The sequence below is a fragment of the Xiphias gladius genome, chromosome 22 (assembly GCF_016859285.1).
Source record: "Xiphias gladius isolate SHS-SW01 ecotype Sanya breed wild chromosome 22, ASM1685928v1, whole genome shotgun sequence".
Lineage (NCBI taxonomy): Eukaryota > Metazoa > Chordata > Actinopteri > Istiophoriformes > Xiphiidae > Xiphias > Xiphias gladius.
The window spans coordinates 18,617,091-18,644,129 of record NC_053421.1 but is presented as its reverse complement, the minus strand read 5'-3'; the positions used below and the strand labels follow the sequence as shown (position 1 = coordinate 18,644,129).

Sequence of the window (27,039 nt, the reverse complement as noted above, 5' to 3'; positions counted from 1 at the left end):
CCCTGCTGATAATAGAGTCAGGCAGAGTGGGCCTGAACTGGGGGGCAGCTCTGCAGCCTACATTAACTGTCACATCATGCCCGCTGCGTTGTTTCAGCAACTCGGTGGGTCCTCTGAGGTCACTGGTGTGACGTCGAACTGAGAAGCTGAGCAAGGCAAGAGGATCCTGACTGGGCGCTTCCACAGGATGCCAGTCTAATAAAAAAAGAATTTAAAATGGCTACCTGTTCAGTTTGCATCATAGTCAAAGTGTCACTAGTCACACACACAAAGAGAATGAGATAGATATTTAGAATAATAGTGCTTCTGATGCTGAGTTATTGTACTGTGTTTAAACATAATGTTCAACTGCAATAGACCTGTTAGGAAACCTTTTTAGTCATGTATATGAACTGCATAATGATTAAAAAGTGACAGACTTGTTTTGCCTACTACCTGAATTCGTATACCGCAGCTACATGAGGAAAGACCTGATTGAAAAAAATGTAACTGTTTGGTTTCTCACAACACAAAATGATTCTAATCAAATCGATGGAAAATATTTTAAATAAATTGGCTGTAAAGTTATATATCATTTTTGGATAATCTATACCATAGAAAACTAGTGTTTCATTCTAAATACATTGCATGCATACAGATGAAGTATGTAATCATACTACAATCATACTACAGTACTCATATATCAAGTTAAGGGATGTCTTAAAAAAAAATTCTAAGATCTAGCTATAATGTTGGCATTGTCTGCATTGTTGCAACATATTTTGTGACTACGAAGATGAAATACATACATTAAAGAGACTGCATGGATATAAAGGTGTCTTTGCATTTTCATGTAAACGTCAGAATTTGGTTATGAGAGGTGTCAGATGTTCAAATTCTCTGTTATAAAACTACCATTAAGGGGATAACAGGGCAATTTGGGTGCACTTAGAGGGGCTGCGGGAGGAGGTGTGGGAACTATTTTCAAACAGCGGTGAGAGGCGAGGGGGCAAAGTCTGGGTTGAGGAAGGAGAAGCCCTGGAAGTCTTCCTGGTTGATAGCTGCTAGTACATCTGGGTCGGAGGGAGTGAGTGCTGACGGAGCCCCTGTGAAGAACTTGTCGAAGTTTTCACCTTTTCTTCCACCCTGAAGAAGAAGAAGAAGAAGAAGAAGAAGAAGAAGAAGAAGTAATAGAAGAAATAGAAGAAGAAATAGAAGTAGAAGTAGAAGAAGAAGAAGAAGAAGGTATATACACACAGGATTAAGATAAGGATGCATATGCACACATGCGTGATTAACACTGACTGTATCCATGTTAGCTTTCTTCCTACTGAAAAAAGACACAAAATAAGATAATTATAAAAGGAATCCACCTCCATATTTCCATTTCTCACCCACACCTTCATTTTCTCTCTAAGGAGTTCTCTACCATACCTACTATAGGAGGAAAAGCTGCTCATGTCTTTTTCCCTACCTCTTAACAGCATGTGACAGCAGTTCTACTGGATGATTTGAATCTCATTTAGCTAATGGGCCTGGCCTCTAACCCCTGAGCATACTCGGCTCACTCAAGGCACACCTCACCATTGGCCAGTGGGGCCACAAACTGGTGTGTGGCAGGCTAATGATGACACACATTTGCATATGGGAGGAGAAGGCAGGACCCCAAGGTCAGAGGGTCCTTTCTGTTATGACTGGACTGTCTGTTGCTGAGCGCTCAGAGCCTATCTCTAGGAAACAGCAGAGGTGATAAAAGAGAGAAATGAGAAGGGTAAGAGGGAGACAGAGGGAGGAACAGGGCTGCTAGAACAGCTAGGAGAACAGGGGATGAAATGGCGAGCACAAAGACACACAGGCAAATGAGGGAAAGTGTTGGAGTCAGAGAGAGAGTACACAGATGGAAGGAAGTGACAGCTTCAATTCCCTAAAAGTGTCCTTGGAGAGACAGAGACAGAGAGATAAAGAGAGGAGGAGAAGAGATGAGAGTGACACGACAGAAGAAAGAAAGAAAGAAAGAAAGAAAGAATGAAAGAATGAGAGAAAAAGAATCTGTAGAGTCTGTAGACCATCTGTTCAACTGACAGTTCTGGGTTTGAAGGGCGGCTGGATCTCCAGTCTCTCCAGACGGTCCCAGTCAATCCAGCGGAAGAACGGATGCTCCCTGATCTCTCTCTCTGTTTCCTCTCCCCCACCCAGACGCTTGGCCGGGTGCTTCGTGAGGAGCTGGATTAGAGTGAAGAAAAGGAGGGAAAAAGGGGAAAGAGACAAAAATAATGTGACCGTAATCAGGGGATACGGCGTACGGCTGTATTTTTTTCTATGAAACAAATGTGTTTTAAATGTAATATCATGTAACATTAAATTTTTTCTTATTTAAATATGCATGTATCTTGATTGTGTGTGCACTCTAAAGGAATATAGGCAGAGTTAATGTTAGGTTAAGAGAATGGCTGCTGGATCTAGCATCATATTCAAAAGACAGATATGAGAATGCTATCAGTCTCAGGTATCATATATCTCTGGACAAGAAAGCAAAGAATTTCCTAAAATGTTGAACTGATGTTTTTCTGTAGGTTTGAATATTATTTTACTGTATTTCATAAATATAATATGATGTAATTTCACTTCATTTTGTCTGATTTACATATACATTTATCTTAATTGTCTGTGTGCTAAAAGTTATATGAGTAAGGAGAAAATGAAAAGTGACTCACTCCCTTGCAGATAGCGACAGCTTCACGAGAGAGACTTTTCGGGTATGAAACGCTCTGCTCCATGATGGACTGAAACAGCTCCTCCTCATCAATACCATCAAATGGTGGCTAGAAGGAAGACACAGAGAGAGAAGTTAAAGTGTAGCCATTGGGATCTGTGGCCAATCTGAAAGCAGATATGTTGAAATTAAAGTTCTTTCAAAGGCTTTTGAAGTGATTACAAAGGACAAGTACTGGGGGCTTAAGTATCTGCGCGCACAGGTCTATTGTTAGGATTAAGCTGAGTGTTACCTGTCCTGCCAGCATTTCATACAGCAGAACTCCGTAAGACCACCAGTCCACTGCTTTATTATAGGGCTGATATGCCACAATCTGAAAAGGATGGCAAGAAAAGGAGAGGACATAAAGGAGAAGAATGGCAGTGCAGAGATAAGGAAGAAAGAAGACGAAATGGAGAGTGAGAGAAAACAGAGTTGTAGCAGTCGGCTTCTTGGATGATATACAGCCGGAGTGAAAAGCAGAGTGAGGGGAAGAGAGAAAGTATGGCATTAGGGAGGGTAAATGTATGAATGAGCTCAGAAATAATCAACACATGACTTTGGTTTTGTGTGTTTATGTTAGCCTGCTTGCGTGTGTGAGTCTGTGTCTAAGTGCACATGTACATTTTTGTGGGGGGGGGTTACAATCTCCAGCCCCTGGGGAAATATATTGTATCTCTTCCAAAATGGCAGATTCAGGATAATCAATGGGTGTTTACATAAGAGAGTCAATACCCAGGGGTTCCATAGCAAGGTTTACAATATCAAAGACGTGCACAAGAGTCGCATTCTCTCTTTCTCCCCCTTTCTGTATCTGTCTACTACAGTTCCACAAACCATACAAGCTGGATCTCTCCTTGTTTATGATCACTTCAAACAGAAACATGCACACACATATTTCAGAAAATTTGTAAGGTTAACATCATACAGCATACAGATATTTTACATATCAAAAGGGTGTCAAGCAAAACCACCTCTGCTGTTTTTAGCATTTCAGAACTGTTGATATTTGCACTGACATCGATTCTGAGATATGTAAGTTAGTTTTCAGTGGTTTTTGTCTCACTCACAGAGGAGTATATAAACATTAATGGGTCGATTCAGGTTTTCAAGTCTGTCATAAATCAATAGTCAAGTGTCCTTATGAAACTGAAACAGGTTTTGATTGCTACAAAACATAGCATACTGGCCATTAAGAGATATTTTCCTAACATGCTTCCAATGTATGTGACAGGGGACATAATACACAGTCCTCTTTCTCTATAAAAATACAATGCAAACTTTCGCCAAAGTCAGTTGGAGGCTTCAGGGGTCTGAGCTAGACAGATCAGGTGGATTTGTTAATCCCTCTTTTTCTTACTATCTCTCCTATGCAGCTCAGCACAGGCACAATGTCAGGGAAACACAATGGGGAATTTTGTAGTAAAAGGCCTGAACTTTGAATGATACCCACTTGACAAACTGAGACTGCTGAAGCCTCATATTAGTGTCGAATAATCTATGGAATGTGTTTTTACATGAACAAGGATTGTGGATTTCGTCCTCCGTCATGTTCCCTATACATAGAAAAGGATCTCTTAATGGCTTGTATGAACAGGAATGGAGGAATGGTTACTGCAGTGTACATAAGGGAACCTGAAATTTGTTTGAACACAGACTTGAAAAAAAATGTGTTAAGTTACATTTGTCAGTTGCAGTAAGAGAAAGGCAAAACTAGTAATACAAGGTCTCTGAAGGGCAACCGTGACTTCTGTGCAAAGTTCTCATGTCACAAGCACACACCACTGCTAATTGAATCATGTGAAGTTAATTATTCAAAAATGCTGACAAGGTCAGAGAGGACGGAGGAGATGAGAGGAGCTGCAGCGCAGCAACTTGCTGTATCACAGCGCTGCAAAAACAGGTCAAGCAAATAAAGAGGGGTGAAACAAGAGGAAATGAAGGCTCTACGGAACAAATGAGGATAGTTTCAGGGGTTATCGTGGACCGTGGACTGAGGGCAGGGGTCAGTGTACCTCAGGGGCGATGTAGTCAGGGGTGCCGCAGAAGGTGCGAGTGGTGTCGCCCTCGAACATGCCCTCCCTGCACATCCCGAAGTCCGCGATCTTTATGTGGCCCTCGCTGTCAAGCAGCACATTATCCAGCTTTAGATCCCTGAGAAGGAAGTAGATAGATCACACAGGTATGAATCATTTTGATAGATAACATCTTTATAACAGCCATTAGCTGCAAAAGAAATGATAAATCTGTGCCATGTCTGTGTGAATGACAGTGACATCGCCAAACCAGGCCATGTTAGATGAGCAGCCCACTTCTTTACCTGTAGATGATGCCTTTGCTGTGGAGGAAGAAGAGGCCGATCGCTATCTCTGCTGCATAAAACCTGGAGGGAGAGAACGGTTGAGGGGGGGTTGTTTTAGGTTTTCAAATAATTCAAAAGAGGATGATGACAAGTCCAGAGGAGAGCGGGAATGGAGCTCGAGAGGGTGATGAAAGGGAGAGTAACCAAATTGATGAAAGGCAGAAAGATGAAGTAAGAGAGCTGGAAATGAGCAACAGGGTAAGAATTAGTTTTAGATGATTGATCAAAGATTATTGATTAGATGAACAGCCAGAGGGAGGGAAAATGTAGATGAAAAAATGAGATTAGTGGGAGGAGAAAGTCGGGGGGAGAGAATAAGGCTCGTAGTTGAGTTGATGACTTTTTATGAGTCAGGTATAATGAACAAAGCTAAGAGATGAGTGTGTATATAAAAGAAAAGAGAATGAAAAAAGACAGGAAATGTGACGCTGTAGATGGGGACCGTGATTAAAGGAAAAAGAGAGGAGATTTTTAACTACATACGCTGCATGAGGCTCTTTGAACTTGCCAACCATCTGAATGTGAAACATCAGGTCTCCTCCGTTGACGTATTCCATCACATAATACAGACGTTCCTGCAGAAACACATGCCCATATGCAAACTCTCCAAACATAATGACCTTTTGTCCAAATTAAAAGGCAATCTGTTAAAACCCCTCCTCCAGGACCAAAGAGCCTGTTTAATTATTTCATGTACTTGACAAAATTCTCAGCCAACCTGGACCGAAACAACTCCTGGGAGGACTATGCAGACAAAATGTCAGGCAAGTTTATGGACAATTTAATAAAAGTTATGTGGTTCATTTGAGACCAACCCATACCCTCTACACACACAGTGTACACACACCTCAGTCTGGAAGGCGCAGTAGAGCGATGTGAGGAAGTGAGGGCGAGAGGAGAGCGCCAGGACCCTCCTCTCCACCAGGGCGCTCTCCGTGTCTTCGTCCTGGAAGAGAACGTCTTTCTTCAACACTTTTACGGCAAACAGACGCTCGCTGCCTCGCTCCTCTGCCAGCAGCACCTGGGCAGAAACAGAGAGAAGAGAGAAGGTTACTGTAACAAAAGAGAATCATAAGAATATTAAAGGAGCTATTGTATGTCTTTATACTGCTGTGATCCACAAATAAACAAAATTTTTATTGATAGACACCGCACCGTCTGGCATGATGAAAAGAAGATAATGATGAATCCAATTGCTAAAAAACAAAATTCACTTTTCAAAACTCCTCACACAGTCTGCATCAAACCAGAGCTAGTTGTTTTTTTTTTTTCATTGCTTTCAAAATTCTTGAATACATGTCTTATTCAAAGCATCATTGCTCACCCTGGGTAAGATTATACATGTACTGCACTGTAATGCTGCCAGTTCTGAGTGTTTTTTTAGGTCACTGTGTTATGAGTTACATGGTCCACTTGTTGGGAGAAAACTAGTTCTGCTGTTTTAATAAAACATTGCGAAGGTGCTTTGCACACTTGACATATTTTGGCTATTTTGTGCATGGAATTAAGTTTTATGCTAAGCTAGGACTTGGATCAAGTGACCAGTTTCGTTAAATGCTTGAATGTGTAAAATCATTTTATTTCATTTCACTTCATATTTTATTGTGTTGGTTGATACTATGTCCCAGACATTTTTTCCCGTCATGGTCCTGTATTGTTTTTAATGCTATGTGGTGAATCCAAAGACAATTTTCCACAAAGTAGACAGTGAGGTTCCTAACTAACCAACTAAAACAGTGCAAGAGAGGAAAAAAAAGTTATCACATTAAAATTGACAGATGCTTAAGCAAGTTCAGCACTGTGCACATTTACCCCGACATGGTGAAATAAGTGAATGTAATGTTTAATTAAATCTGCTCTATGCCTGAAGATTTCGACACGTTAATCACAAGTGAAAAAGCAAAGGAGCTCTCATATTTTTTTATCAGACATTAAAAACACATTCAGTGGCTATTTTCATACTCCTGTGAAATTGGCTGCTAGCGGGATTGCTCTGAGAGCTAATGATGCTATAATTTCCACAATGGGATCCATGTGACCAGGGTTTTAGTGGGAAAGATATGGTCAAGAGCACTGGAGCGTGCTGACAACAATACCGTTTAAAGTTGTCTGGCCAACCCGCAGCTCTGTGCTGTAACGGTCACTTGCTGGTGGGGAGAAAAGATCTAATTTTACTTTCAAACAGTGGTGAGTGGTACAGAAAATTACACGGTTCACATACAAGTTGCACTTGCAGGTTGCTTTGCTTTCACCTTGTGTCCAGTTCATCCCAAACCAGCTCCATGTGGCTTAAGTCTGAAGACTGATGGTTTTCAGTCTTGTGAAGCCACCGTCTGGTTCTGTTCTTCTAATGTTTTGGGTCATTATCTTGCTGTAGGATGAACCCCCGACCAACCGGTCTGTCTTCCTTTGTTACTTGCCTTTTTCTCAGCATTCTGATAGCACTAGACAGTACTTACTTCTTGCAGTATAGTATTGTCCGAATAAGGCATCAGAGAATGTAGTGACACAGTTTGTTCCAGTACTGACTTTGTACAGACAGAAGGCTTGTAAGTATCAAAATTTGGGGCATCTGTAGGGGCTGTTTGCATTAACTTTCAAGGCTTCATTTACCTCCATTGCAGGAAAGCTGTAAGTTAACAGTTTCTTAATCCCTGAAAGAGGCCTGTTTTCTGTGAAATTTACATGATTTTTCAGTTTTTGGTGACCTAAACGTTTTTTCTTTTACCTTGGGAAGTTTACCACTTACCTTTATACCATTTAAGGTCCAGTTCACTGGACCTGAACTGCTTAAATTTCTATAAAAGCTGGAAAAATAGGGGTGTAGTGTATGTTTTGTCTCTTCCCCTCTTGATATCCCATTTCTTTTTGGTCATTTTGTTACTTTCTGCGCCACAGTAAAGCTTCTCTCTATCTCTCTTTCTCACTTTCCCTCGCTCAGCAGCCCCAGGGTCTGTCTCTCCTTTCTTGGGTCGCTTTTTTCTCACATCTTACGTAAGCCGAGTCTATTTCTCCTGTCCTCTGTAGACTCTCCTCTGACAGTTATGAAACAGCACAGGGGGATTTCAGAGGAGGAAGAAGGACTCAAAACTCCACTCTCTTCATTATGGCTCATCTACTGGGGAATTAAAGAGAAAATGGAGAGCAGAGGCTCCCTTGAAATGAACATCTCCAGGAGGACTGTCTGCTTGTGTGGCATGTAGGAAGACAGCCAGCCTAAGCTCACAACTGCTGACAGCACAAAAGAAGCTAAGGGTTAAATTTATCATTTGGCAGTAGAAGGAGTGACAATGAGTATGTTAGTAAGAGAGGAGATTTTTTTTCAAAGAGATTCTGCTCTGATGTGCCCAGGAGCTGCTATATGAAATGCCACTTTAAGGTCAAGTCCATCGATAGAAGGAATTATTCAAAGTCAGGCATAATCTTTGTTGTTTTTCAGCATGAATGGCCTCTTTGATATCACTTACAGCTGTTGGATCAGAGGTGCTGATTGTGTGTAGAAAAGATGACATTTTGTCCCAGCGCCTGCTTACCTTGCCAAAGCTGCCTTTGCCCAGCACCATGAGGAAGTTGAAGTCATGGACGCCCACTTTGACTTTGCTGGGGCCTGGGGTGTGGACAGGTGGACAGGACAGGACAGGGGTCGGGGGCAGGGCCGCAGGGAACGGTTCAGACATTGGGGCCGGTATTGCTTGGGGCAGAGAGGGTGTTGTAGCGTCTGGCTGAGGCTCCTAGAGAATCATAGTGGAAGGGATGAGAAATGAATGATTGGGTGCCATCCAGCACATAAACACACACACACACACACACACACACACACACACACACACACACACACACACACACACACACACACACAAACACACACACAAAACATGAACACCAGACAAACCCAACCCCTGCCAACCCCTAGGTTTGGATTAAAGTCAGGCAGAACAATCCTGCACCCTGGTGGAGACACAGTGTAACAGGAAGAGGAGGGAACTCGATATAATTTATTATCTAATTATTTAGCTACAACAGCAGCCATAAATTTTCCATGTTTTTTTTTCTCAGATAGAATTGTGAGCAGACGGACGGTTCAAGATCTTGACCCAGTGTGGGCAGTGGCAACTGTTGTTTATTAGATAAAGGCAATGCCAAGGCCTGTGTTAGGATAAATGGTCATTAGCATGGAAAAAATAAAGGCTGCTCCACGCTCTGGTGAATACAGGTATAAATATCCCCACTGTTGCTCTTTGTTCACCATGAGGATCAACTAATGGCTTTATTGTCTGAGAGTATACTGCTTCCTACCTGCAGGTCTGGATCTGGCACGGGGATGTTGTAGTACTCTCCCTCATCCTGGGCCAGCAGTTTGAACCAGCCACTGATAGGACGCCTGAAGATCTCACTCACTCCGAATGACAGCGCTCCCATGAAATCATTCCTAGACGTGCGGTCCCAGTCCCATACCTCCACAGACAGACGTCTGTCCCACTGGTGACCACGCACTGAGCTAGAGAGACAAAGATAAAAACTAAAAATAACTAGGGAGGGTTTGCGCAGTATGGAGCCAACACAACACTTTTATGGCTTTTTTTCACATTTATAAGGTTTTTTAAAAATATCTTAATATCACTGAATATCATAAAAATGTGAACATAAAGGCAGTAAAGGAGAAAACAGCTGATGTGCAAAAAGCTTCATAAATCCAGGGGCCCTCATCCTTATAATCTGATCTCTGTTCTTACATTCCATCCTCTGTTTTTTTCTTTCAGGGTCATTTTGGAGCCAGCAATCTCAGTTTCTGAGATGATTCATTTTGCTAAAGGACATTTTGTCCCAGACCCTTGCACATTTTCCACCTTGGATCAAGTTCACGATGACTCACAAGGTGAAACTCTCATTCCAGACGGGATTGAGCGTGGAGCGGATGGTCTTGGTCTTCTGTTTGCTGTGGCTCTTAGGGTCCGGGATCAATTTCAGTTTAACATACGGGTCCGACAGGCCATTAGGATCCATGGGCATCAGGTTGCGAGCCTCCCGCACTGGAGAGAAAGAATAATAGGAAGTATAGACAAAGAAATCCTTCACTCTAAGTGTAATCCTGCTTTTTGTTTAAAACTTCCTATAATCCAGCAGGTGCTCCCACCTGTGACAAAGACGTCCTCCTTCTCTCCTCTGACAGTCAGGTGGATTCTTCCTCTCTTCTCTGTATGATCCTGGCCACAGAGACTGGGAACACTGGTCTCACACCGTCGATGGACATTCATGTCACAACCTCACCATACGAAGATACACAAAACACAAGTATGAACAAACACATGCATACAGCATGTGACAAAAACGTGAATCAGAACACAAACCATAAATGTACAGTAAAATCACAAAATTAAAAAAAATTTATATAAAAACTGTATACACACACACACACACACACACTTTTTTTTGGTCACATACAAGGATAAGGCATTGACTCTCAGGCTACTTACCCTAATCTTAACCATACCGACTGCAAGCCTAACCCCAACCCTAATCCTAATCTTAAAAGAACACTTCAACATTTCAGGAAATACACTTATTTGCTCTCTTTTCCAGAGTAAGATAAGAAGATTGATGTCTCTTCAGTAATTAGTTACAGCCAGCAGCCGGGTAGCTTGGTTTAGCATAAAGACATAAAGGGGAACAATTAGCCTAGCTCTGTCTGATGGTAAACAAAATTGCCTACCAGCAACTCTAAAGCACATATATTTACACATTATATCTTGTTCGTTTAATCTATATAAAAACATAAGTGTAAAAATAACAAGCTCTGATTTTAAAGGTGTTATGGACCTGACTACCTGGAGTCTCAACGGGTTGCCAGTCTCCTCATCTAAGTCTTGGCAAGAAAGTGATTAAGCAAAGTATAACCAAGTCAACTATAAACTTTGGAGGCAAATTTTGTGAGGGGACAAGCTTTTATCCCCCAGATGGGAGGTGAATTCCAAAAAAAGAGCCTGTTTGAACTGATTTCTTTCCCCATAAGATGATAAATATACACGTAAGGACAGAGACGCAGATGTATTGCACTTTTACATGTGGTGAAACTCACAGGCACATTTCATGCCCTGGTGTATGAGGCCATACAGCAGCGAGCCACAGTGGTCGCAGAAGGTCGGACTGGAGTAGGTGTGGATCTTAAATGTGTGTCGACTCTTCAGGTCCTGAAACACAACAGAAACTATCTGCACTGAGAAATCACACACACACACTGACCATGGAAGAGACTGTGAACACACACACATTTACACACATACATGCAGAGTATGATTAGTGGAGAGATGTTGAGTGGGGTATTCATGGACAAACCAATTAGATTTCTCCACTGGGAGAGCACATATAAATGAGAGTGCATCTAGGCAAGGCTTCCTGTGTGCGTATGAGTGTGTATATGCTGTACATAGGGGGATGAATAATTTTTATCCCTTCTCAGCTCAACAGCCCCCCGCGTGCATACACACACACACACAGACACACACACAAACACACACACACACCCACAGCCCCACACACACACCACCACCCTCCATGCACCATCCTCTCCCAAACTGTTTTCCTTCCCTTGTCGCTCTGAGGCGCTATTTAAAAACACTGTCACCCTGTTTCTCTTCTTTCCCTCTGCGTGTTCCTTTCACTCTCTCATCCTTTTTCACTCCTACACACACACACACACACAAACACACACACACACACACACACACACACACACACACACATACACACACACACACACACACACACACACACACACACACACACACACACACACACACACACACACACTCCCCTTGACCTCATTTCTGTGGCAGTTTATTTGGCTGGCTGAAAAAAAAAAACGTGAAAAAAAGACAAATCTCCCTGAAATCCTCAAAATGCCACACAGAAGAAGACTAAGCAGTCTGCTGCTCTCTCCCCCCTCTAATTCTCCCTCTTATCAGTCCCTTCCACCCTCGACCTGTATCTCCCCCACTCTCTATCTCCAACTCACTGCATCTCCGCAGGCCTTGTAGCATGACATGACATGAGTACAGACGTCACAGATGGGACAAGGCTGCGTGATGTGAAGAATGTATGGATTGACAGATGAGTCACACACACGTGTTACTGGCAACAAACAGATGGCTAAATACGATGATGGCCTGGTAAATCTTGACTAAAATGGAAAACAAGAAAGTAAAAGTGAAAATGCTGTGATGGATATGCGGACAAAACTGCTCACATCTGGTGTGGGTGCCGTCACAGAGCCAGGACAAGTGAAGGTCACGAACTCGTGACATCTTTTGTGGACCACAAAACTGCATACTAAAGAAAACAGAGAAAAATATCCTCAAAAATGAATCTGTCACACTGAAAAAAATCATCTGAGAAGATTAAATACTGCGAAAAAAGACAATAACACCAGGTTTATCTCTACCTTGACATTGGAATCCCTGTTTGCCGATGCCCCTGAGTGAGAAAGGCACGTGTTAAGATACAAAAACAATCTTCTCTACTCCACTTTTAGTTGAAATATTTTGCTTCAGAGACTGTTTGTCAGCCAGGAGAGTGTAGATAATGCTGCCAAGACAGAGATAGTGCTGTTGCATTATTCCATGCTGGTTTAAGACCAACAGATATGCAGGCACAGGTTGAGAACAAATTCTGTCTCATTAAAACACAAACAAGCTGTGTTAGAGACTACCAACTTGATAAACAAAGTCATTATGCATGAACTTTGAGTGTCTTTCCTTTCTAAGCCACACTGCTGACTAGGTCAAGTACAGCAGTTTCAATTATTGTCACAGATATAAACACACACACACACAAATTCTCCTGTGTCTAGAACTGCGGTGTTGGCTAGTTTCCAGTGTCTCCTTAGAGCTTTAATTGAATAATTAAAGCCATTGATTAACTAAAGAGTCCACTCAGCGGCTTGCCTGCTGTGAATCAAGTTTTGATTAGGAGGTTTAGAAAGGCAGGCGAACAAGACACTGCCGAGAGCTCCTTCACAATCATACTGGAGAGGCCCATGGGTTCATAGGAAACTGACCATAATCACTGATCTGCAATCCGTTCAGCATCTGGCTAAGTAATAATTAAAGATGGGGTTGCCGAGGGTATCTGATCCTTGATCAGCATTCAACAGAAGTCTTTGTCTGCAGCACTGAGTGTATGAAGCCAATTATGCTTTTTGACCAGCAGAGAGCATTAGAGAACCAGGTCTGGATTTGGAGCGAACTGCCAGTGTTGCTTGCCGGCCAAATAGCAAAGGGAATTCAGTGAAGTGGATGAGTGCATTTTAAATTCAATGATGCTTTGAAAAACCTCTCCGACACATGTAATTAAACAAAAGGTTGCGATTAAAAAACCATCAAAACACAGCTATAAAAATCACCACAATACCCACATATGTAGTATTAATTACATATTACAAATATTAATACAAATTAAATAATACACGTGTATGTATAAAAACCAGAAAAAAAACTGGACCTTGTCTGCATGATAGGCCTTTTTAACCAAAGATGTTTTGACATGTCACAGTAGGATCACTATAGGTTTAAATAATAAAACTGGTGATGACTGAATTACATTTAGCACCTTCAGTTTCAGGGTCCTGGTATTGCTCAAGCTAGCTCCCTGTCACACTGTCATAGCGTATTTGGGCACTTGAATAGAATGGAGCCATCATTAATGATATTAGTAACACCTGTTTTTATAGGACACGTCAAAATGTCTGCTGTGAAAAAGGCCGGTTTGATCTGTCCTCAGATTTCTTTGTAGTACATCACTGTATGTAGTGTTTTTCAGTTTTAGAACCAGTGTTTTAACTAATTAACCATAAAAACACAGCAGGTTATTGAATCCAACCACACATAAAATCAAACTGCCCCACCAGTCAATGGCACTTTTTTCGCTTTTTCAAACTATTTCATCAATTGATACCTGAAGGAGCCATACAAGGTATAACCCATTATCTTTTAGAGCCTAACTTAATAAGCAGGATATTTAGTTTTCAAAATTAGAACAATCTTTTCATAGTCTTTAATTAAACTACCAATCCATGCAGGGGCTTCGACACCTAGGTTGAGAGCTCCTGCTCTGACATCCTTGGTGAAGGAAACGAGTTTTCATCCTGAACTAAGGGCTTCAACCGCGACCAAGATAGCAGCCAGCTGGAGAAATGTCCTGAAAGCTACCCAGAGGCTGCTGGCACATGCACCGCCCTGCATCCGACATACACCCCCACCATATGTCCAAACACACACACACACACACACACACACACACACACACACACACACACACACACACACACACACACAAAACCATTCACACACACAACGAAACACTCACTGCCTTTGCTCCAATAGATAGAACAAGCTAAGTGCATGGTTGTCTGTATACACGACACTGTCTATACTGATGTGCCTGCATGTCAGATGCAGGAAGTAAGACAACACATTACTCAAGTACTGGACTGCAGTATAATTTTGAGACACTGGTACCTTACTGGACAACAGCATTTTTATTTTTTTGGTTTTAGCTAAGGTTCATTAGCTAAGTAAAACAACGCTATCTTCAGCTCTATGACACTGCATGTGTTCAATGGATTTTCAAAGGATATATGTATCTTATAAAATAGTAGTTTATAAAATAGTTACTGTAGATCTTGATCCACCTGGAGCTACCATGACATAAAATACTGCTTACATGTTAACGCGTTAAAAATCTTACAGTTTCCATCTTATGAGGAGTACTACTCAACCTGTGAAAACAGTTATAATGTATTTTGTCACGCTGGAGGAGCTTACCAAAGTCTGACAAAATAACCTCGATGAAGTAACCGAGTATCTTGGTTTGTGTTTGAGGTTTGAAAGAAGTGGTTATAAGGAGGAAATAATAGAGACTAAAAGTCAGAATATCTCAGCCTTTGCTGCAATGATTTTGACCATTCTTGGTTTAATCTATCCCTTGTGAGGCCCTAAATTTATGGAACTGACATACTAAATTGGAGAAGGTCCCCTTTAAGCTCTGAATAATTCCTTCACCATGGCTGCCTCTGTATGTGTGTGTGTGTACGTACGTGTGCGTGTGTGTGTGTGTGTGTGTGTGTGTGTGTGTGTGTGTGTATGTGTGTGTGTGTGTGTGTGTGTGTTTGCACGTGCGCACAACCATTCCTTCTGGAATGAAACGAATTTCCTAATTGAATTCTTGCTTGTGTGTGTACTGCATTTGTGTGAGCACATGAAGTTCCAAAATGAATTCCCGTATTGTGTGGGCTGCAGTGTGGAGGTGAGGTTATGTGATCAGATCAGGTCAGTATGGTGGCTACAGAGTGTAGGCTGTTTCTCCAGCAGGCAGCTGGATGTAGTGAAAGAGAGAAAAAACGTGCAGAGAAAGTCAGAGTCAGATGGAGTAGTGGGATGCTTGAGAGGGTGACTTATGAACTGCCGAGGTGGTTTCCGTGTAAATGTACAGCTGTGTGTGTGTGTGTGTGTGTGTGTGTATGTGTGTGTTACCAGATGAAGTCAGTGCAGTGGCTGCAGAAGGTGGGCTGTTTGAAGAAGCGGGCCGTGAACTGGTGGTCTTTCACCTCAACAATCCTCTTGTGTTTGAGCGCTCCCTTCCTCTGGAACACGGGCACCCTGGGTGGAGGGGAGAGGGGCGAGGGCAAAGGAGAGGCACCCGGGGAGGTTGCTGATGTAGGGGAGGCCAGTGTCAATGGGGAGAGAGAGGGGGAAGGGGAGACCGGGGTAGACATGATTGCTGGAGGGTACAGTTGAAAGAGGAGAGGAAGGAGGTAGGGAGGAAGTGAAAGGAATGATGAGTGTCAGTAAGGAGGGTATAGAATTGTACAGGCGAAAGACCTTGAACATGGGAGAGGGATGAGGGGAGGAAGCAAGGACAAGGAGGAGCAGCAGGGGGAGGAGGGATGGAAAGTGTAATGGGTCATGGTAGAGACATGAGTCGTATTAATTGCACATGGGATGTAGGGTAGGGAGCAGTGAAGGAGTGACGTGATGGAGAGAAAGATCGAGAACGGATGAATGGACCGGAAGGGCAGAAGAAGATGGAGAGAGCACAAGGAAAGCGACAGGTATGAGAGTGAAAGAGAAAAGAGAGATGCGATGAAGAAGACAGGGAGGTTAATTCCCATACAGAGGCTAAACTCTCCTAAGAGACTCTGAGACGCCAAACGATTAGTGCAACTCACTGGGTGTCCCACATACTGCCTGTCCATTCTACCTACATCTCCATCCCTCTGTACCCCTTATATCTCCATTCCCTGGCAGCTATGACTACCCCCCTACCCCATCTCCCCAGCCCCTGGTCGTCATGTCAACTGGACCTCCTTATGCCATGTCGACAACACCACCACCACCAGCTCCAAAATTAGAGCCTCTATCCGCTCTCAACTTCCTGCCTGACCTTATCAGCAATTAATCCCATTTCGGAAGAAAAGTTTGGACCAGGATAATATGTATACATCTATAGGGAATGCGATGTGCTGGAAAACGTGCAGAACGTCAAGTATTAGCTGGAGAGATTGTGGTGCATGAGTTGCCCGCTACTAAATGATAAATGAGACACCAACAGATATTTAATGAATAAATAAATAAGCCCATAGCAAAAACCCATGCCAGAAAAAAAATGTGATGAAATGATGGTGTCTCAGCAAAGAAGTGGGAGCAAATTAATTAAAAGGGTGAAAGAGTAGAATAGTGGGAAAAACAGCACTGTGCTTAGAAATGAGTAAAATAACAACAAAAAAGAAAAATATGTTCTAAAAATGTACACAGACCCATACAGCAAAGATAGCAAAGACACAATACCTGAATTTGTGGTGATTTTGGAGGAAAGCCTCAACTGAAGGATAGCTTTCTTCTCTTCCTCTCCCCCACTCTTCTCTTCGTCTGGCTCACTTCAAAGGTAAGGCTAAGTTGTCACACCTGTGGCTGGTGACCTCAAAAAAAGAGAAGAACGGATAGAAAAGACAGAAAAACCAAGAGAAGCAGTGCTGTGGCAACTGTATAATCAGCCAGAATTTAAAAAAATTAAAATAAATATATATTAAAATAAAAAGAGAAAGCAACAAGCGTTTCCAAAGACTCAAGCTTTCTAGGAACCAAAGATACAAGAGTGAAGTGGTATATATCCGTTAACCCAGAGGCAGGGTGAGGAGGAGGACGAGATAGAGAGGTGGTATTCTCTTTCCAAGATTGATTCTGTTTTTACTAAGAAGAGGACTAGCGATGGAGAGAGAGAGAGAGAGAGAGGAGAAAGATTGAGGGGAATAGGCGGCGATTCATTTTGAAATCTGGGTTACTTCTCTCAGAGGAGAGGGTGAGGGAGATAGAGGAAGGAGGACGGATGAGACAGAAGCTGCCATTTTGCTACCAACAATACAGTACAGGCAAAGAAGAGCCAACTCTCTCTCACTTCCTCTCGTGCCAGACGGAGAGAGGAAAGGGAGAAGAGAGAGGGTATCCAGTCTGGAAGAAAAGAGCAGAGAGCTTCAGTGGCGGAGACTACAATAAATGTCTAGTTAAGCAAAGCTAAAAGTGGAAATAAACTGTTAAAAGTCATTGAGTTTACAGCACATCCAGACGACTGAAAGATCAACAGGCCTGTGAAATAAACAACCCTATTAATCTACTCTGAAACAGTGCAGTTACAGGATGTTCACTGCCTTTAAACTTTGTTCTGAGATCAGAGCAAATGAACTGCTCCGCTGTGCACTGAAACCAGGTCAGCTAGGTCTGATGGGAAGAGTAATTTTAAAGAGAGGGGGGCTGTTTGTCCATCTATTGCCCACATACCCTCAAGGACACACACACATATACACATACGCGCGTTCACTTGTTTGGTCATTTGGGAGGATGTTGTATTGACTTACATTCATTCACATTAATCACAAACCAATTCTTAAGGGAATAGTTCAACATTTTAGGAGACACACTTCCCTATCCTGGCTATGCATAAAGGTAACAAAATCCACCTACCAGCAATCCTAACCCTCATAGATTAAGCATATTATATCTTGTTTGTTTACTCTGTGCAACAACCGATGTGTAAAAATGATAATTCGCCGTTTTCTGGGGGGCGGGGGGTTGTGTGCCATACTATTTGTTGGTCGGGAACAGCTGCCAGTCAACCAGCAGAGGCTTGGGCTACTCTGCTGGTGAGCTTTTAGAGGTAGGTGGATTTTTTTTTACCTTCAGGGAGAGCCAGGCTACCTATTTCCCCATTTCTAGTCTTAACGCTAAGCTAAGATAAGCTAAGATAAGCTAACCAGCTTCTGGCTCCAGTTTCATATTTAGTATGCACATATGAGAGTGGTGTCAAACTTCTCAACTAATGTTTGGTAGGAAAGCAAATTAGTTTTTACCAAAAATGTCAAACTATTCCTTTAATCCTGAAACTCAGTGGATCGTGCTTTTTGTCCCAAAATCGAAGCTGAATCCCTATAAAGTGACTTCATGAACAAATGTTTGTCCCTGCAATGTGAGTAATACAAGTATTCTCACACACACACACACACACACACGCACACACACGCACACAATTAATCACACTCCATGTGTGGATGTCGTGTATGGACAATCCTGGGAGAAGAGAGCATCAGGCAGGAAAAGAGATGCAGGCAGGCAGGGGACGAAGGGGTGGATTGGAGTGGGACGGAGAGACTGAGAGAGGGAGCGAAGGGTTGAAGGTCTAATTAATGGAAATGTAGGTTATTAGTCTCCTGATGAGGACACTGGCAGAGAATTAATTAACAATTATAATTAGCAAGATTGTTAGAGAGCAAAATGGTGTCAGCCTGCAAGATAAGAGTGAGCTACCGTGCATAAGCGTGTATGTGTGTGTGTGTATGTGTGTGTGTTTGACTGAGGCCGTCATCATTATGTGTGTGTCTGCCGTGTGAACATGCCCAATCTGACAATGATATATGTCATTTCAGCATTAGTCATGCAGAACCAGCAGCTGATTGGAAATGAAAGGGGACATTCCCTCACACAAACCCCCACTAGACCTTTCTTTATAGAACTGCTATTACTGTCTTAATTTTATGGCCCATAAGACTTCATCTGTCTTATCTTGGATGAGTCATGCTCTTGTTCTGTTGTCACAAATAAATGAAGATGTCCTTGCATAGTGAGAGAAACAGAGAGAGAGGGGAGTACAAAAATATGAGCGGTAGACCATGCACTCCACAGTAATCAGTGCATTGAAAAACAAAGCACATAGATGGCTCACAATGCTTACCCTCCATGCGGTGTGATGAGTAAGCACTTGTGGCTCTAAAGCGTCCGTATCAGTGTGCGTTTGCATGCCTTTCGGAGCATGCTTTACAGTATTTGATCCCGGGGCCATAAAAGCGAACTGGTGCGTAGCCAGCCAGTGATACATAAAGGCTGTAAACTAAGAAGGCGTACACACACAGCAGTGGGAAAAACACACAGATATGGTTTGGATGATTAAGAACAGAGTGAAAAAGCCATAAACCAAAAATACAGGTAAAGATAAAAAGAATTATACAGATGACATTTGACAAGAGAAAAATGAGGATTGATGAGTGAAGAAGACAGCCCCAAAACCACAACCTGTCTCTTGCTTATTGCCATCTTTTTAATAATCATTAAAATATAACTGGAAGTTGTTGCTACCCTTTCTGATCATGAGCACCTTCCATGCCCCAGCCCCCTTTCTCTCTCTCTCTCATTCTACAGATGGCTATCTTATTATTTCTGACCATGGCTTAATGAAACAGAAAATTCTCCTCCGATGGAATCTTTTTTGGGGGAGCAATCAGCACTTCACCAATTACACGCATCCATTATCGTCTAACGAGCGCTCACTCGCATCAAGCACCGGCTTCAAACTCGCTGGCCGGCTGGCTGGCTTTCTCCTCCAATGAAATTAAGGTACATTGACTTGCCTAACTATTGTTTGTGGAATCAGGGGAGAGGTGGTGTCTGAGGTAATCATATCTGCCTGTTAAATTTGTCTCTTCAGAACCAATTGGCTGTGTTTGTATTGTATTGGTTTTCTGTTGGGCTGTGCTTCTATTTGCTTTTTTAATGAAGAGCGGTCCACTGTGTTTTTGGAAGAGAGCAACAAACCTCCACACCAGTCAGATGAGACTTTTGGCAGGCGATTAGGGCCCGTCAACATGGCCTACTAACTCTCAGTACTGAAGCAAATCTGCCTCTCATTGCAACAACAAATAGCGCTAAGAGGGAAAGACGTGCTGACAAATGAGAGACAGTCATATAAATTAAATTAAATCTATAGGATAAAGTTATGGATTTTGGTTTGTGGATGGCTCACACCACAAACATCTAAGGGAGAGGGGGCCCTAGGCCTGAGAAAGGAAGAATAGGTGTCATATTTTAATCTATTTAATATTAAATTATTTTGTACCGTCTTTCACTGGTTATAATGCCCTTGCAAGTCTTTATACATTACAGTAGTTTAATGTCAGGAATAATGTTTATTCTACATGAAACAACAAAGTATTTCAAAACTTTCCATTTTCTCTATAACCACTATCATCCGGTGTGTTGCTCTGGTATACTGCTTACCTATCATTATGGTTTCAAACTGTATGTATTCATATACTGTACAGTATGTGGAAGAAAATGTAAAGTCTGATGTTTGCTTGTACAACCTGGCATACTATGTGAAAGGATATGACTCAGAAAGGTTTTTAGTCTCTTTTGAGGGAAACTGTAAACCTGCAATAACTGACTTTTTGGCCACTTTTGTGCAGTGCAAAAGAGCTGTAAACATAACACTGACATATTATCACCTTTACCTTGATGTCTTGAACTTGAACTTGTTTGAGCAATTAGTTGCCTATTTACACATCCAACAGTAACAGAGGAGCATTAGCATTCATTTGGAGCCATGTTTCTGGCCACCTGATTTAAGTCCAATATCCTTTTTGTCTTTGTTTTGGTTTCCACTAATTCCTGATGGAAATATTCTTTCTGTTATCTAATAAACACTCCACGATGTTCACCAGTTAGTTGGTAACTATTTGTTTTTTTTATGGGGCAATGCTCTTGAAAGACACTAAAATGCTCCACTGAGCTGAGGGGAACTCCAGAGTCAGGTTATAATTCTCTGTGGTTTGAACACTACAAACAACCCCTTTCACTTAGAGTACTCATGTAATCCATTATTAACGTAAAAATATTGATTATAGTCGCTTTAAACAAGACAAGTACTGCATCAATATCTCCCTATTTCATCTATATTTCTAATTAAACAACAATAGAATATGGTGTTATCTAGTCTTTCATTATTTTTTATCTAAATACATTTTTAAAATGTGTTTACTGTCTTCACTGGGTGGAGTTTGTGGACTTGAGTGTAATGAGTTTGGGAGCATGGCCAAGCCGATAGATCATCTACTAACATGAGCAAAACAGGCATGAGAGCTGAACATAATACTATTCACAGTATGTGCAAAATACTAACAAGAACTTAAAGCCTCAGCTGTAAAACCTTTCTTACTGCTGCAGGGAGGAAGAGAAGGTTGTGAACAAAATGTGCTCAAGGGGAAGGATGAAAGCAGGAGGGCAGGAGATTCGGGGTAAGGGGGGCGATTGGATAATGAGGCAAGGGGAGAACAAGGTAAAGTCTGAGGATATCTTAATCTTTATCCCAGTTTTCTAGGATGAATCCCTTTGGGCAGGTGGCATTACACATGCACTCTCTCTCTCTCTCTGTCTCTCTCACTCTCTCTCTAACACACACACACACACACACACACACACACACACACACACACACACACACACACGCACGCACAGGCAAACGAGGATGTAATATGAATAATTATTGTGTCCTAGATGTGGTGGTAATACTACTTCAAATGTATTGGCCGTAGCGTACAGCAAATTCATGCTTCTGTTGATGCTATCATTGTTATCTGTTAGCATAGAAAGATATCAGTTCTTTCCATTTCTTTCCATTTTACATTCTGACAAAATATAAATACGACATGCAAATAAAATATACTGTACACAATACATATCTACATTAGAGCTGAAATTATTGGTTGATTAATTTAACTCAAACAATTAATGATTTAAATAATTTTTAAAAAAAAAAAATCTCAGGTTAAAGCTTCTTGAAAAAAGGATTTGCTGCTCTCCTCTGTTTTCTATTATTGTACATGAAATATGTATGAGTTTTTAGACCACAGGCCAGACTAAAGAAGTGAAGCAGTGTTCAAGATGAAGTGTAAGTGAGAAAATAATAATTTCATTCATTGAAAAATGAAAATAATCATTAGTTGCATTTTTTTTTTTTAATCCAAATAATCCATAATAATAAAATAATCCAAATATTTGATCTGGAGTGTGACTGACAAGCAGTATTCAAATGTGTGTCACTCTCATCACATGTTAACTTCCTGTTTCTTCTTGGGTGTCACTGGGACACAATATGGTATTGGAAAGTTTTAGCATGAGCAAAATGAGACACAACAGATACAGATACAGATTATACAATAGCTGCTTCAGTTTGTGTAATAACTTAAATTAAAACAGTTACACATATTCTGGTGAATCAAAATAGGCAAAACATTTGCATTAATTGTTCAAATGCGTGTATTCTCTCTGTCTCTCTCACTCTCTCTCTAACACACACACACACACACACACACACACACACACACACACACACACACACACACACACACACGCACAGGCAAACGAGGATGTAATATGAATAATTATTGTGTCCTAGATGTGGTGGTAATACTACTTCAAATGTATTGGCCGTAGCGTACAGCAAATTCATGCTTCTGTTGATGCTATCATTGTTATCTGTTAGCATAGAAAGATATCAGTTCTTTCCATTTCTTTCCATTTTACATTCTGACAAAATATAAATACGACATGCAAATAAAATATACTGTACACAATACATATCTACATTAGAGCTGAAATTATTGGTTGATTAATTTAACTCAAACAATTAATGGTTTAAATAATTTTCAAAAAAAAAAAAATCTCAGGTTAAAGCTTCTTGAAAAAAGGATTTGCTGCTCTCCTCTGTTTTCTATTATTGTACATGAAATATGTATGAGTTTTAGACCACAGGCCAGACTAAAGAAGTGAAGCAGTGTTCAAGATGAAGTGTAAGTGAGAAAATAATAATTTCATTCATTGAAAAATGAAAATAATCATTAGTTGCATTTTTTTTTTTTAATCCAAATAATCCATAATAATAAAATAATCCAAATATTTGATCTGGAGTGTGACTGACAAGCAGTATTCAAATGTGTGTCACTCTCATCACATGTTAACTTCCTGTTTCTTCTTGGGTGTCACTGGGACACAATATGGTATTGGAAAGTTTTAGCATGAGCAAAATGAGACACAACAGATACAGATACAGATTATACAATAGCTGCTTCAGTTTGTGTAATAACTTAAATTAAAACAGTTACACATATTCTGGTGAATCAAAATAGGCAAAACATTTGCATTAATTGTTCAAATGCGTGTATTCTCTCTGTCTCTCACGCATACACGCACACATAAAGAATTCAAACAAACAATGTGGTATCAGCTGCGGGTTAGCTCATTTGTCCCTGGTCGTGGCCCAGTGCGGCTCGTGTGAAAATGGAGGAAGCAAGAGATTGGCTGTTTAGCTGGGGGAAAAAAAGCGTGAGATGAAAGGATGTTGCTTGGGTGTTTTTTCAACTTCAGATATCAAGCCGATGAGTTGTAGAACCCTGCGGCACGGCACACATGATGAAAGAGAAAGAGCACTCTCTTTCCACATGTACTGTATGTGTGCGAGTATGGGTGTAAAGATAGATGTAAATATAGTTATACAGTAGATACTGATATAGATTTTTCAAAAAACACACATGTATTGTATGTAAGAAACACAATAGTCTCAGCAAAAGAACGGTGAAAGAAAAAATAGTAAAATTATCAGTAAAAGCTGTGGAATGGGAAATCAACTCAGAGGACAGAATGATTTTAAGGAAGGGATAACCAGATATAGAGTAAGGCAGAGCATAAATGAAATGACAGAGTCAGTCAGAGGAAAGACATTGGAAAGAAAATCAAAACAGAAAGACGACGAGAACCTGTTATTGGCAGCATACTGAGAAAGATGAAGAGTGAGAGGTGCAAGAGCATGAGGCCACTGCACTGTATAGCAAGAGACAATGTTAGTGTCACTACAGAGAGAGACAAAAATGGAAAGAGAGGGAGAGAAAGTGTTAAGCCCTGCACCGCAGACATGTGTTACAAATCCCCAGGGAGCCAGTGGCAGATCAGTACAGGATCAATCTGCTGCACCTCAGCAGGGCTGCACTCCTTCCATTCCCACACACAGTTCATGAGTGTGTGCGTGTGTGTGCCATTGTAATGTATTTGTGTGAATGCCTGTATGTGACCATGAAGTTGGAGCAGAAGTGACTTGGGAGGACTGAGGAAGGAGAGAGGAGAGGGGAGGTGGAGGGAAAAAGATGAAGCAGGCGAGAGAAGGCAGGATAAATAACTGTGTTGGGTTTCAGATATTCATCAACATACCAGCCCAGACCATATATATTTTACAATTGCAAGATAAAAGCATAGTTGAGCAGCATACACTACATATAATGTATATTTAATCAAATAAATGTTTTATTCCTGTATTTGGTATCCATAAAAGTTGCTGGCATCTAACTGTAGCCAGCACTAAGATAAATGACAGGACACAAAGCAAGTGATAGAAATCCCACATGGGAGATCAAGGATCGGTTTATCCCCTCCACTCTCCCATCATAGCCATTAGAGCAAAAAGCACAACACTGACCTCAGATCAGTGTTTGGGGACACCATGATCCAACTGCCTGTAACTCAATCTTATTAGAGCGTTAAGTCATTACTGGATGTACACACAGAGGCCTCACAATGCAATTAGCCATTAGCCCATCACACTGACAAAGCATGGCTAATTAGCAGATCGCAGGCACACAGGGAGCAGCACAAAACATATTTAATATCCCCATCAACACTCTTGCAGAATATCATGTGTCAGGTACTGTTTAGATGTTTTTTCATGCACGGTTCTAAAGAACCAAGTTGTATTCAACAATAAATTCAAAACAGCTTTGAGAAGCAGAAAAAAAAGATTTTCCACAAAAGTTGACAAAAGTTGAAACCATCTCAAATTTAGTTTCATATATCTTTTTCCGTTTGCCACTCTATTTTACTCTATCTATTCCTGATATAATGACTTCTAACCATGAAGGCTAAAGAACCTCAAAACAAAAACAACAAAGAAACGGCGAGCTATCCATGCAAATATCATTCCACACAGGTCTATGGATGACTTTCCAGAAAGCCACATCTGGGTCAGGTCTGTTTACAATTCTTTTCTGATCAGCAAATACACATCTGTTTGTTGTAGCAGAAATAGAGCTGCTCAGGTGGCTCTGACTTGGCTGCTGCTGGCTGAAGTTGAGAGTTGAGGCAGAGTGTTAGGTGTGTTGCTCTATTTGAGGGTGAAAGAAGTGGATTATGTTAGGTCAGCTCTGGCTTGATCAAAGCAAAAGTCTGACAAGAACCAAGAAACCTCTGAGAAAAATGTGCAAGCAACCATGCACGTGTGCGCGCGCACACACACTTTGGCAGAGGACTGCCTGTCAGAATGCCAGAGAAACTACTCCTGGAGTTCTCCATAAATTTACTTTGAAGGAGTTCTGACTGGGTAATAGCCTGTATGGAAAATATTGTCACAAGAGAAAACACATACTCACATGCTCACGTTGCACAAACACAATCTCAAAGCCCCTTATTTATAATCGCATTCATGACAAAAGAATTGAAAGGAAACACAGCACCACCGGCATTAATTAAAGAGAATCATATTTTATGAAGCAATTCTCAGGAAGTAAGTGCAGCACTGACCCTCCAGCCCCACCCCAGACAGACAATGTCAAATAAACTAACACATTTAAATTAGGGCATAGACCAGACCAGTCTGGGCTAGGAGCAACATCACCCTACTAGCAACCCGCCTTAGTAACCCGTAAGTAGGCCTGTAGTGTTGGCGAGATTACTGGAGCAGAACTGGGCCTTGTACAATGCTAAAACACACACACACTGGTTTCTGTGGGTATATGTGCCCTGTAACTCTGGTCGGACAAGCTTTTCATGGTGCAACATGCAGACCCTAGACCTGTTAAGTACAACGTGTGGACCTCCTGTATTTCCTTGATATAATTCATGGCCGATTCAGCCAATGAGGACCCTGTTTGAATTCTGGAGGACCATACGTATTTCTTCCCAGGTCACAGGCCAATAGAGAGAGGGGATGAGCTCGAGGGTGCACCAGGATCTCTTACAAACTCAGCTACTAGACTAGCCTGGCGCACACTACACTAGGCTGGCCTGGACTGTTCAATGCATACAATCGGACCAAACAATAAATCTGATCAATCAAAGCAGATTAGGACAATAAGGTAAATCAAAACAGGAGCACCTCAGCAAAGTAAAACAAATTGAACCTGACTACTCTAAAAAGGAACTGATGGATCAGAACGGGCAGGACAGTGCAAAGCAGAGTGCAGGGGTATTCAGCAAACTCAAGAGACAGATAGCTCCAAACATGCAGAACAATCGTTGTGAATGTACTTAACTTCCTCGGGTAACCAAATCTCCGAACCAAGTTTTACACAAAAGACTCTGAATTTTCAAGAAATGAGGGTAGCTACAGTGTGTGTGTGGTGTGCATTGTCCAAGTGTTTGTGAAGCCACACGTGTGCCTGTGTGGGATAATCAGACTACTTGAGGCGATGCTTTAGATTGCAGCTTAGTGAGGGCTAGAGGAAGATGAGGATCATTGGCTGAGTGATGTACGCATTGTGTGTTAAATATGCATGCACTGCAAAATTTGTGTATGTGTGTGTGTGTGTGTG

General features: G+C 41.5%; 1 protein-coding gene across 1 annotated transcript; it reads right to left on the bottom strand.

Annotated features, from left to right (window-relative positions):
- Nucleotides 1–963: 963 nt before the first annotated feature.
- On the bottom strand, nucleotides 964–15,861 carry prkcg (protein kinase C, gamma). Its single transcript, XM_040117830.1, has 16 exons — nucleotides 15,620–15,861; nucleotides 12,532–12,563; nucleotides 12,337–12,419; nucleotides 11,170–11,281; nucleotides 10,228–10,356; nucleotides 9,967–10,123; nucleotides 9,380–9,591; nucleotides 8,627–8,811; nucleotides 5,941–6,114; nucleotides 5,577–5,668; nucleotides 5,052–5,114; nucleotides 4,747–4,885; nucleotides 2,985–3,065; nucleotides 2,694–2,801; nucleotides 2,062–2,202; nucleotides 964–1,125 (listed from the first exon to the last, which is right to left on the bottom strand). The coding sequence occupies exons 1-16, from the start codon at nucleotides 15,859–15,861 to the stop codon at nucleotides 964–966; spliced, it is 2,112 nt and encodes a 703-aa protein (XP_039973764.1).
- Between the last annotated feature and the right edge of the window lie 11,178 nt (nucleotides 15,862–27,039).